General features: G+C 45.1%; 1 protein-coding gene across 1 annotated transcript in view; it reads right to left on the bottom strand.

Annotated features, from left to right (window-relative positions):
- Lama1 (laminin subunit alpha 1) overlaps positions 1 to 13,285 on the bottom strand; it is a 126,836-nt gene that overhangs the window by 55,181 nt on the left and 58,370 nt on the right. Inside the window, exons 17-23 of the mRNA XM_087902329.1 lie at positions 8,742 to 8,869; positions 6,470 to 6,556; positions 5,479 to 5,690; positions 3,630 to 3,736; positions 3,164 to 3,344; positions 2,296 to 2,432; positions 725 to 961 (exon numbers count right to left, since the gene is read on the bottom strand). Coding sequence (XP_087758455.1) covers positions 725 to 961; positions 2,296 to 2,432; positions 3,164 to 3,344; positions 3,630 to 3,736; positions 5,479 to 5,690; positions 6,470 to 6,556; positions 8,742 to 8,869 — 1,089 coding nt within the window. The remainder of the gene's footprint in view (positions 1 to 724; positions 962 to 2,295; positions 2,433 to 3,163; positions 3,345 to 3,629; positions 3,737 to 5,478; positions 5,691 to 6,469; positions 6,557 to 8,741; positions 8,870 to 13,285) is intronic.

Below are 13,285 nucleotides of genomic sequence, written 5' to 3'. Positions count from 1 at the left end.
AATGTGAATCTTCAGTGGTCCCCAGCTGACCCTGAGGACCCCCAGGTAGAGCGTTGGGCTACATGAAGACAGTCCAGGTCCTTGTCATTCTGACTGGAGCAAGGACGATTGCTAGCAGACATGGGAAGATTCTTAGAAAGTGTGCCCTAGTGACTCTTTCCTTCATCACTTCAGCACACCAACCCAGCACCATCAGCCTGGTACCTCATCCTCCTTGCAGAGACGGCCAGAGAAGGTGGCAATGATCTGGCTGCAAAGCATATTGGGAAAGCCACGGGACACATGTGCAAATCAAAGTGACATTAAACTCTTACCTTGGGGGCAAGGTACACATTTTCTGTTTATTTTAGCACATGTATATAATAATTACCTGTCCAAGAGCATAGCTAATCCCAAATCTTCCCCAAAGCCCTGTTAATTACTTTATTTCTTCAAGAATGGATGGCTACTCGGTCTATGGATGTATGCTAGCAAGCTGTATTCAGAGAAGTTAGGTCGCCAGACATGTGGAAGTGGTAAAAAAAAAAAATTCTATTCTAAAAAAATCTTTCATCATTTCAGGAGAGAACATGGAGGGAGACTCTAATGTCAGATATCAAAGTAGAAATCTGTCTGAAAAAATATTTGAAACTATGCTAAGAATCTAAGGTAAATAGTCAGAAACCCAGGAGTGGGAATGAGGAGGCTAGAGGAAGGAAATAGAGGCTCAGTGGACCACAAGTACCTTGCAGGAGCAGGCACCACTGTCCTCTCTGCAGCTGCAGAGACCCTGTTCCAGGTCACAGGTGTCTGCCAGTGTCCCCCTCAGGTCGCAGTCGCAGGGAACACAGTCTGGAAACCTTCTGTAACCCAAGGAACACTGGTCGCAGTTCTGCCCACCAAACCCTTCTTTGCAACGGCACTGGCCAGAGAGAACATCACACTGGGGACCTGTGGAGCCAGCAACGCTGCAGTTGCAAGCCTGTGAGAAAAGGAGAGAGACGGGGGGGGGGGGAGTGGGAGAGGGAGAGGGAGAGAGAGAAGGAGAGGGAGAGAGAGAGAGGTGGGGGAATAATGAAATTAATACAAGAGCAGAACCTATGTCCTCAGAAAGCACACAAACTGAGACACCAGAAAAACATTGTGTGGGGCAGCAATTCAGATTAACTGATCTCGTACTGCTCCTCCATGGAACCACTGTCAGGGACCAATGGGACAAAGGCAATACAGCAGGGCTTGCGTGTACATTGGTGACACGTGACAATGCATCAACACTGTGAACTAGAACTGGATCTAATGGTGCTATCATCTCAGCAGAATTATTTTAGAGACCAAACAATGGCCCCACTACTTTAAACCCCAAACTACACCTAATTCTATCCTAAAAAAAATCATTTACAGAAAACTATAGCTCTCAGATTCAACCTAATCCTCTAATGAAGCCATTTACAACTCCACTGGAAAATAGAATATAGATTTGACTAAAACATATTTAAAAGGCAATATCTCTATCTATCTAATCTATCAATATCTATATCTATCTTCAGATCAATCTATCTATATAGATATATATCAATATATAGATATTGATAGATTTATCTATAGATAGATATCAATATCCATCTCTCTATATCTATATATCGATAGACATGGACAGATATCTATACCTATATCTATATATTTATAGATATATATTTATATAGATACATATATATTTATATAGAACATAAAAATATCTATAGATAAACCTGTAGATAGATATAGATACTGATGTAGATAGATAAAGATATTGCCTTTTAAATGTGTTTTAGTTTGATATTGCCTTTTATATAGCTAGATATATAGATATTGTTTATATATTTATTACAGATAAATATAGATGTTACCTTTAAATATGTTTTAGTCTAGTCTATATTCTATCTATGGTTATTGCCTCTTATCTAGTTAGATATATAAAAATTACCTATATAGACAGTTAGTTCTAGCTATCAATTTCAAAGCTAAATTCTTGACGACACCCTGAAAGCTGCTACTCTTCTGCATTATCCCTGAATCCATTATGCATGTGTTTATTTATTTCATGGTGGGGGTCCCCTTAGTCTAGCTTCCCAGGCTATCCTAGAACTAGGCTCAAACAATCCCCCTGCCTCAGCTTCCCAAGTAGCTGGGACTACAGGAGCACCACCAGTGTGTCAAACTGTACTAATTTTAAATATGAACTATGGAGATATTTAACTGCTTAAAATCAAGTGACTGGATACAAGAAAGCTTGCTCCAAGGAAGGCACTCTTATCCCAGCGTGATGACAGAACCCACCTGGCACCCCTGCTCTGGGTCCAGGTTCCAGTACCCCTCTTCACACTCCTCACACTTCAGACCCTGGGTATGAGAAGGGCAGAGGCACTCTCCAGAATCGGGGTCACAGTTATTCTGAGTATGTGCGCAGTTGCAGGCTAAAACAAAAGAAGCATCACAGAGTTAGATGTTTCATGGGATTCACGGGTGACAGCACAAGGGACCTCTCTTTTGTATCAACTCTCTGAACCACTGTTAAAGGAGAGGCAATCATTCCTGAGACCTCTTCGTAGCTCCCGGAGGTAGGTGCCCCCCACGTCTGAGAGATCATCAGCATGAAAGAAGTGGGACAAACACGCCTTGACGGCCGGAAGAACAGATGGCTCGAAGACAGTGGTTCTCAGCCTGTGGGGGTCGTGACCCCTTTGGGTTCAAATGACCCTTTTACAGGGGTCACACATCAGATATTTACATTGCAATTCATTACAGTAACAAATCTCCAGTTATGAAGTAGCAATGAAATAATTTTATGGTTGGGGCCACCACAACATAAGGAACTGTATTAAATGGTCGCGGCACTAGGAAAGTTGAGAGCTACTGCTCTAATGTCATTAAGTCCTTATCACCTGCCACCTGTTGTGTTAGATGTGACCCTCAGTCCTTGGAAAAAATTTCTGGATGCTGACTGCAATCAAGGTCTCAAAAACTAAGACTAGGCTCACACAAGCAGGTGGGGACCCAGGACCAAATGCCTATCTAGAAACAGAAAAAGGGTAAGGGGGGCCCCGCTGTAAAGACAAGAGAAAAGTAATGTCACGGAAGTTATTCTGACATCAAGGAAGGTCACAAAGAAGGTTTTACAAGGAACATAAGGAACTCGAGAGCTTACGTGTACAGCCACCATCATGGTACCCATAGAAGCCGCGGGAACAACTGTCACATGTTTTCCCACCTACGCCTGGTACACAGGGACACTGGCCATCCTCTGTGCAGCTGTCTGACGTGGAGCCCTCCACACTGCAGTTACAGGGCACACAGCCACGCCCCGTGTCCAGCCCATAATAGCCAGGCTATGTCACAAGAGAAGAAGGATCACGAGTTAGTGGCATATGCACACACTGGAATGGTCTCCAAATCACACACACAAGATGTTCCACAGACTCATCATGTTCTCAGCACATGTTGGTTCCTGAGCACACTGCATGCATGTTCTTTAGATGGGAAGGTATAGCATAGACCAGTCAAGAGTGCGCTTGTCCCACATCAATTCAGGTTCCCATGGACCTAGGTTAAGCATCAATCACGCAACACTGGCAAGCAACTGAATAGTCTGCTGTGATTGGTAGATGTCTTACCAGGCACTGGTCACACTGCTGGCCTGTCACTTGAGGTTTGCAATCACACAGCCCAGTCTCCAGATGGCACACGCCAGAAAGGGAGCCATTTTCATGACAGTTACAGGCTAGGACACACAAGACACATAATTTATTTTTTTTTAAAGAAAGTATGGGTTAAAGTACTTTTAATTCTCAAAGGAAAAGTCTTAAACATTCAATATGCCAGATCACAGTGCTAACATACTTCACAGACAGTGAGAGCCCAGCCAGGCTGGGGAGCAACCACAGCAGAGGGAGCACTGACCCTGCACACTGCAAACTTGATAGCCTGAGCCAGGGCTGGATCAGCTTCTTGGCTAACCCCAGCTTGCCTAAGAACCTGGCTTCTTTCTGGCGTTGGGTTTTCTTTGGTGTGTGCAGACAATGCCACAGCTTTGCCTGAGATCCTGAGGGACTGCAACCCTGCTGCCCGATTGCCTGCTGCTCTAGAAGGGCCTTACTCTTTCATTCTGTAGCTTGGTTCCAATTGTGACTCCTAACTCCTCAACCCTGCCCCAGGCAGCACACAGACAGATGCACTCTGATGGAGCGCTCCCTCTCTCCTCCCTCCGTCCTTTCCGCCTTTCTCCCCTGCCTTATCCTTCTGAAGGCATGTCTCTTACCACACCTCCTCTTCCGCATCCCTCTTTCTCTTAGGATGTCCATCAACCTCAGCTCTTACTTTGTGTCCTCCTGGTCTCTTATTTCCTAATGTGTCACTTTTCAAGTCTCTGGGACACTGCAAGTGTTAAAGTCAGTGAGCAGAGTTGAGTACTCATCTTATGGGATCTTTCTTCAGACTGGAACCCATAAACCTCTCACTCCCTGGACTTTAAACCAAGGTGTCCATGTAATTCAGATTGACGGGTCAAAGCCATGATTGATTTTTTTCTTTTTGCCATGATTGATTTTATACCCTAATGTGTGCCTACATTTTTTTTTTCTGTATGGCTGCCACCACCTTTTCTCCAAGCTGTAAGATAAGACCAACACACTTACCACACTTACCTGGAGTTATAAAAATATTTAAGTGGCATTATTTTTCATGAATCCTTTCCTAAGATTGTGCAAAAACAAGACCAGCACAAGGCCAAGCCAGCAGAAATTGCAGCGGGAACCCATGAAGCTGAAGAGTGATCGGCAGTTGATGGCTACAAGAAAGTCTTCTTCAGAGATGCGACCCCCCTTTTTACTGCCCATGTTTCAGTGGATGGCCCCAACTCTGAGGTCCACATAATGGCAGCATTAAACCGGCTCAGTGGGTTTAAAAACAAGGTACATAAAGTTGTGAGGGAGAAGTCGTAGGAAGATTGGAAGACTTGAAGGGCTGGATTTGATCAAAGTACACTGTATGTATGTTTAAAACTCACACAATAGAGTTTTCTGAACAAAGCAACAATACAAATGCCAAGGGCTCCAGTATTAGTCCCAAAGCTGCATCACCTCAGACATGAAACTGACTGTCTCAGTAAGTGGTTTTACAGCATCCCTATGTTCAAGGCTCCAAACAAAACTTAGCAAATCAGGGTGAGGCAGCACAAGAGCAGACCACCAGCATACTCCACCACCATGCGTGAGAGAACCTCCTCCCTGGTCATGAAGGATATGCATTTTTCCTGACTTCTGACCTTAGAGGTGACAGCGAATTAAGCCACTGTAGAATGCAGAGGGAGGAACTGAGTATCAGATCTACATCTGACCAACTGAAAACCCACAATCCGTACACAAGATACACTAAGGTCTCCTCCAGGCTGAGTTCTTTTGGCAAGTGTTAAGAGATTCATATGGCAATATATAACAACCATGACCGCGTTGCTCACACACTCACCTCGGCAATTTTTGGCAATCACAGCATCTCCATAGAAGCCATCTGCGCACCTTTCACAATGGGCACCATCTGTGTTCCACAAGCACTTCAGACATTCCCCGGTGACAGAGTCACAGTGGCCAGCCTCCAAGGGATCAACATTGCCGCTGCAGTTGCATGGTACGCAGGTTCCCCCTGGCACTGTTGGGTTTCCATAGTAACCGTCTGCACATCTGTATCCAGGATGGAAAGCAGGATCTAATAAGTAAGGGTTTGAGATAATACCTCACTAGCCAGGGCCTCCCTGGGTGGCTAATAAATCAGACTCTGTCCCTTAAGATTTGCAATGGAAAAAGGGCGACTCTGTCCAGACAGTCACAAATCTTCCTTGCCTGTTGTGAGGTGGGAACAGATCCAAAATGAACACAAACCCAGATGATGTACAACCACACCCAGAGCCAATTTTGACCTCCTTCTGGCCACTCAGGATGTCACCCAGCTCTTGACAGGATGCACCAGGGGCAGAGACACCAAGGCTTATGTGTGGGAAAACACAGACTGGCTTTTGGATGCCAGAGATGGCTTCTAAATCAACCCTCCCAATGCCTTCACTATTGTCTGACAACTGAATACGCAGACACATGACGACTGTAACTACTGACCCCCCCCCCCCCCCCCGCGCTCTCCTGTAGCCTTTGGTGTGCTCACAGATGCACCTCAGGAGGTGGAACACTGCTCTCTCCTGCTTCTCTCCGTGACCTTACGAAATATCAGCAATGCACCAAGATGCCAAGACCACACTTAGAGCTATAGATTTTAAGTGTCCACCACTACACATTATGTACATACATTGAATTATCACATCATATCTACAGGGTCTGGACAACTGCTATGCATCCATTAAAAATCAAAAATTTGTAAATATTTAAGAAGAAAACACAGACTTTCTGCTGGACTTTTGAAACAGTTAATGCTGCTTTGTGAAACTAGGGGTTGGAGAGCCACAAGGTACCTCTCACACCAGGATCCTGAGTAACCCGGAGCACACTGGTCACAAACCACATTCTCTCCATCAGTAAGGTGGCAGGTGGGGCTGAAACTGAAAACATTGGAAATTAATGTGATTTTTCCAGTGGATGCTGCTCCTTTCTAAATATTTAAAATGGTTATTTTTGGATACATCTGTCCTACCAAATGATCTGCAGGTTCTCGCTCAGTCTTTAGTCCTGAAGCCGCCCTGGCACAGCCACTGGCCTCCTTTGTCCATCATCTACTGCTTCCTCCACGTGTGCCCGGCAGCTCACAGTGCACTCACATCGCCCCACCCCTGCCTGTCTGCACCGACACTCACTGCTCCATCCTCATGGCCCAGTTCAACCCTGCTTCCTCCAAGAAGCCTACTTGGATTAGCTTCCTCTCTCTGCTGTGGTTTGTTAGCACTGATCTTTCAAGCTATAAAGCTAGCCCCTCTGGACACGGGGACACGCACCCCCCCCCCACACGCGCGCGCACACGCACACACAGAGACAGACAGACAGACAGACAGACACAGATAAAAAGACAAAAGAGAGCTAGATTGATAGACAGACACCAGAGAGACAGAGACACATTGAGACAGGCAGACAGACAGACAGATACACAGAGAGACAGAAACAGATGGAAACAGAGACACACAAAGAGAGAAACGAGAGAAAGAGATAGGATAGACAGACACACACAGAGACACAGAGAGAGACAAGAGAAAAAGAGACAGACAGACAGACAGACAGACAGACACACACACACACACACACACACACACACAGAGAGAGAGAGAGAGAGAGAGAGAGAGAGAGAGAAAAGAGAGATAGATTGGTAGACACATAGAGAGACAGAGACAGACAGACACTGAGAGACACACAGAGACACAGAGAGACAAGAGAAAAAGACACACACACACACACACACACACACACACACACACACACACACACTTCTTGCTGAGGTCCTGAAGTGGCCTGAATAATGAAGGCAGACAGCATCTCACTGTTTCACCATGAGTAATGATTAACTATTCCTACTGTCATTGGGGATAGCTTGAGTGTGTTCCACAAAGTCTCCTATGCATACTGTTTGCTTCCCACTGTGGTAATGTTGAGAAGTCGTGGTTAGGCCATTGGGGCACTGCCCCTGGGAAGGATTAAGGTCATTATGATGAGTCCGTGTTAGTTCTCAAGAGAGCAAGCTGTTACCAAAGCGTGAGCCCAATTCTGACTCTCTTTCTGTTCATGTGACCTGTCTCTGTCTCACACACATTCCACCATCATGATACTATCACCATAATGCTCTTAGAAGAAGCTGATGTCATGTCCTTAAACCTCCAGAATGAACTACACAAATCCTTTCCCAAATTACTCAGCTTCAAGAATTTCATGACAGTGACAGTCTAAAACAGTATTAGTCTATATACCAGCGTTCCAAGCAAGAATCCCTGTGGAGAGAATTCACTGGTAAAGAATACCAATATAGGGGGCAGGGGATAATGAGAGGGAAATTTGATTTCAAACTACTGGCCTGCAGGATTCACATTCCCCAGCACGAAATATAAGAGTCTGCTGGGAAGATCTTCTTCCATACATGCCCTGCTTTCTGCTTCAGGATCACCTGTAATTCTCAAGCGGGGTGAGGGATGTTCAGGGTATCCTGCCTTGGCCTACTCAGTCCCCTCTGACTGCTGAGCCCCCTTTCCATTATATCTAAACCAGAGCTTCTCCAGTGTCACCCCTCAATCCACCCGCTCCCACTATCAGGTTGACTGGCCTCCATCACAGTCTGACCACACTGAGTGCCTGGGACCAGCAGCCATGGGTGCAGATCTTGCTGTTCAGATCCCCTACTTTGAAACTCAGTTTACAGCAAGCACGTAATATATAGTTGCTGACTCAGTGGATAGACTTAGCTTCATATTTTCACAGTTTGATCATCTAATCAAGCCTCATCAAACCCAATAACGTTTTAATTATCACTGTCTTGAGCACCAAATGGATTCTTGTGAAAGACTCATGGCAGACATTAGACAGGATGAGAAAAGTGTGTAAGCATCGTTACTGTCACACGCCTTCCATTGTGTTATTAAATACACCAGGTTTTTAATAACAACATTCTCCCTCTCAGCCTTTCATCCAATCTACTGTCACTCATGACACGGAACATGCATGGCACAGTCTTGCTTGACAACATCAGAATGCACATCAGTGGGGACCTGGCCACACCAGACAGAACCAGCCAGGGAGGCTGAGACTTACTTGTTGGAGTCAATGGAGAGGGGGCAGGCACAAGGCTGGCAGTCTCCTGGCGTCCCGTGCAAAGGTGTCCCATAGAAGCCGGGCAGGCACTGTTCACAGTGATTCCCTGTGGTGTTGTGTGTACACGCCTATGTCACATGCATGAAAAGATGGGTCAGTTCAGACTTCCTGAAAGGATTTTCTGATTCATCCACTAAGAAGCTGAATTTCAAGTTAAAACAAAAACGAGGAAGGGTTAAAGGCTTAAGCACACATGGACCCTGAGCGATGGAGGGAAGAATTCCCTGTTTTCAGACAGACAAGCCTTACATTTTTAATTATGCATCTATGCATGTATGTCCACACGTGGGTATAGTCACATGTGTGCACAGATGTCTACAGAGATCAGAAGATGCCATCAGATCCCCTGGGGCTGAATACACAGGTAAGGTTGGGAGCTACCTACTAGGAACTCAACTCAAGTCCTCTGGAAGAGCAGAACATGTTCTCAGCCCATAAGTCATCTCTGGAACCTGCAGACTGATGTTTCTGTTTGCTTGTTTTTAATGTGCTTTGAATGGGACTGTGGAAATACTTTAGGTTAAAGAACCCTAAAGAGCCATGACATAAAATACACCTCAATATCTGACCTCAGCGGAAGGTCAGGAAAATGCTGTATGGGACACAGTCGTGTAAATGGACAAAACGAAAAAATGGATGGTAGACTAGAAAAGTAGAGTATATTAATGCTAAACTCACTCCGGGTTATGAGTGACCTAAGGTCCTTGTTTCCATGGAATGCACTGAAGGATTTAAGGGTAACTGGCCATAGTGTATTCAGGGTAATTCCTAGTGTGACTGAAGATCTGATTGGCTAGAGCAGTAACTGCAAGGAGAGACAGATGTAAGGAAATGGGGAGCCACAAACTGTATGAGAACTGGGGTCAACGGCAGGCCATCTTGACTTTTATTCTTGAATAAATGAACTGGGAATAAGATTTAAATTATTTCCAAATTCAAGACTCTTGAAAACAGGTGATAAAACTTCAAACCCACTAAGTCTCAAAGTTCAGCAACCCCCAAGTTCTCACCAAGTCAGCAAACCCTAAGCCAGACAGGCAGAATAAAAAGAAAATAACACACACACACACAGACTAAGGCACACAGTCAAACTGTTCACATGCAATTTCTTATTTAAAACAAGGTTTTGAGATTAAAGGCAAAACTAATCCTTTTCTAGGTAAATGAAAGAATTTGCCCAGCAGCAGGCGTGACTAGAGAAGCTGCAACAGTTGCTGGGGCTGCAGCGTGGTACCTGTGGATCACCCTTCACCAGGAGCACACAGACCCTGGAGAGCTCAGGCTGTCTTCCGGATCTAGAGCAGGCGTGCATCGATTAAGAGTAATCTTGGGGATGGTACCCAACAGGAACACAAAACTCATCTATGTTTCATATACATCTTCAAGCTTGTGGTCGATTTTATATGTTTAAATAACTTGGTATGTGAACCGGAAAGTTTCACGGAATGGAGTTTTCCATTTGTAGATAAGAGATGAGCGGGGCAGGGGAGGGCAGGGAAGTCAGGCGGGAGGCCACAGGGCAGGGGCAGAGCCAGCCATCTGCTCAGGCGAAGGCTTCAAGTAGCTGCTGGGCCTAGTCCATATATTTCCTCACATACCCACCCTGTATTTCATGCCACCTGACCCTCTCCTCACCCCACTTGCACTGGGCCCCCAAGATAGCACCTGGGGGGCATCTTGTTTGGTGATGTCCCCTTGAAGCCACTCATTTTATGTACCTGGTCATTTTCCATACATCAGTCTGAATAGGATTTTCACTTCTACATGATGTACACACCTACAACACCTGAGGCGGACAGTTCTCTACATAGTAACGTAAGCTCTGCATTTTTACACCTCGATCACATCCGTTCTACACCAGGGTTGCCCACCCACGATTTTCTGAAGTGGGTTAGCCTAGGCCACAGAGCCTCAACTCAAATGTGGACACAGACCAGAGTGAACTGTGGGGTCAGATTCAGTCTTCAGAGATAGGAACTGAGCCTGCATTTCTAATGAACTCCCAGACAGAGCCTACAATGTTCTTGGGCATTTGGGAAGGCAGTTTTAGTCTTGTCTTACTTTCTATCTGTAACATGAGGGGCCTGTTTGTTTGTTGGGGTTCTAGTCCTGCCCTGTTCCCCTAGCTGTTTAGTCCCAAAGTAAAATCACACAAGAGATCTCTGTAAGTTATAAAGCTGATTGGCCCATTAGGTCAGGCTACTTATTAGCTAACTCTCTCATCTTGATTAACCCATTTTTCTGATCTATTTTAGCCATGTGGCTCAGTACCTTTTTCAGTGGGGCAGCTCACATCCTGCTGCTTCGGTGGTCTGGATAGGAGTGGGAGGAATCAACTTCCTCCTCCCCAGAATTCTCCTGCTCTCCTTGCATCATTTCCACTTCCTGGCTGGTTTTCCTGCCTACACCTCCTGCCTGGCCAATCAGCATTTATTTAAAACATGATTGACAGAATACAGATAATTCTCTTGCACCATCTATCCTTCATGACCTTGGCTTTCATCATTGACCCAAGTGCATTAAAAAAATGCAGTGAGATCTGGCAGGATGCTATATGGTTGAACTAATTACGTTGTACAAAACAAACGCAAGTCCATTTTGAAAGGAGTGGGTTATGCTCGTCTATAATGAGTGTAAGTGAAAGTTCAAGAGACGAGCCTTGCGCAGGGTTAGCTGAGAACTCGAAAGGCTGCGGGGAGTTTGGAATGTTGCAGATCCAGAGCCCAATTACCATCTATCTTGTTCTACCTTCAGTCCCCTTAACAGCCATTCCTTGCCAACGTCCATGTCGGACCTAAAACCTTTGTGACTAACATTTTGGCATGTAGTAACTTAACAGATTACTAACTTCTACCATCCAAAATCTAAGTATGTCAGCAGACAACAGCTGGGACTGCAGCAGAGAATTCCCCACTGAGTGATCTATCTATCTAGGTTTTCCAGCAGCGGGTTTGAAGAGGACCTTGATATAAGACTGTGTTCTGTTGCTATACAAACTTCTATTGCCATGCTAGAGCATGGACTTGGGGTAGCCTAAGTCTGCATTCTTGGGCATCCACTCATCCAGCTTTAACTCCAGCATAAACTTTCCTCTCCTTTGAGGCAAGAGCTGTGTTTTATGGCCACACAAGTCTGTGGAGTGTGGAGTCAGATCAGATCAGATCTGTCAGATCTGATCAGTCAGATCAGGCCAGGCTGAACTTTCTCTCTATTAGGGTAAACTGTTTTGCAATTGATAATCCCAAGGAGCACATGTCTCAGTGTTTCCTTGGGGATGGGCCACTCTAGGTGCTGATGCTGATGGTGGTCTGGATGCTAGAGGATAAGAGCATCATCTCTCCTGGAAAGAGAAATTTCTTCTTTCATGAAAAGAGGTAAGACACAAGAGCCCGAGACAAGAACTGAACCACCAAGCCTCAGTCCTGCTCTTAAGCAAGATTTCAGATTTCCTTCAACTTTCATCTAAGTTATCTTTATTTCTACCCATTTTCCTTAAAAATAAACATTACCAGTCTAAAGGGGAAAATAATAACTTGGTGGAAAAGGCTAGCAGGTACCATCTTATCTAGGCAGACATCCCCAGAAGCAGACACAGTGATGTCATGGTCCCCTGGATGCTCAGAGAAGGTGTATCATTTCCACAGCCTTGTGTCCTGATGTCCAGTCCCAGTGAAGTCACAGGGAAGCATCATGTGTGACATTGTATGTGACAAGTCCACGCTGAGGGCATTTGTCAGAGGGTCTGGCATTCTTGAAGAGCAGTATAAAGTGTGAGCTACCCCAGGAGACAGGAGACAAGGGACACATGGCTTTGTTAAGCCAGAGGACTCTTGGTTTTAACCCTAAAGAGAGAATGGATGGGAGTGGAAATGCTAATAAGATGGGAGGATAGCACATGGTTTAATGAATCACTGGTGTGGTACCAACAAAAATGTCACCGTTATGTGAGATTTTAGCGTTGGGATGCTGGCCAAGTTCCCCAAGTGCAGTAGTTTGAATATAATTGGCCCCCATATGCTCATAGGGAGTAGCATTATTAGGAGGTGTGGGCTTGTTGAAAGAGTGTGTCACTATGGGGCCAGCCTTTGAGGTCTCTTATGCTCAAGCTACACCCAGTGATGCAGTCTACTTCCTGTTGTCTGTAGATCAAGATGTATCCCTCCTTCTCTAGCACATGTCTGCCCACATGCCACCATGTCCTGTCATGATGATAATGGACTGAACCTCTGAAACTGCAAGCCAGCCCCAATTAAATGTTTTCTTTTATAAAAGTTTCCATGATCATGGTGTCTCTTCACAGCCTTAGAAACCCTGATTAAAACACCAAGGGACTCTCTAATGTGCCATGGCTTCCCTCTAAGTCAAAACCAGTTTCTAAAAAGTGTTTGTAACTCCAGAATTTATGTATTATAAGTGGAGAATAAAAGAGTGGTTACCAGACATACTAAATATGTGCCATTCATTTAGCTCCAGTTTTTTTGCAT

This window comes from Myodes glareolus, chromosome 27 (assembly GCF_982192425.1).
Source record: "Myodes glareolus chromosome 27, mMyoGla1.1, whole genome shotgun sequence".
In the NCBI taxonomy this organism is placed as follows: domain Eukaryota; kingdom Metazoa; phylum Chordata; class Mammalia; order Rodentia; family Cricetidae; genus Myodes; species Myodes glareolus.
Note: the sequence above shows the minus strand (reverse complement) of the source record. Positions and strands in the feature narration are given on the sequence as shown.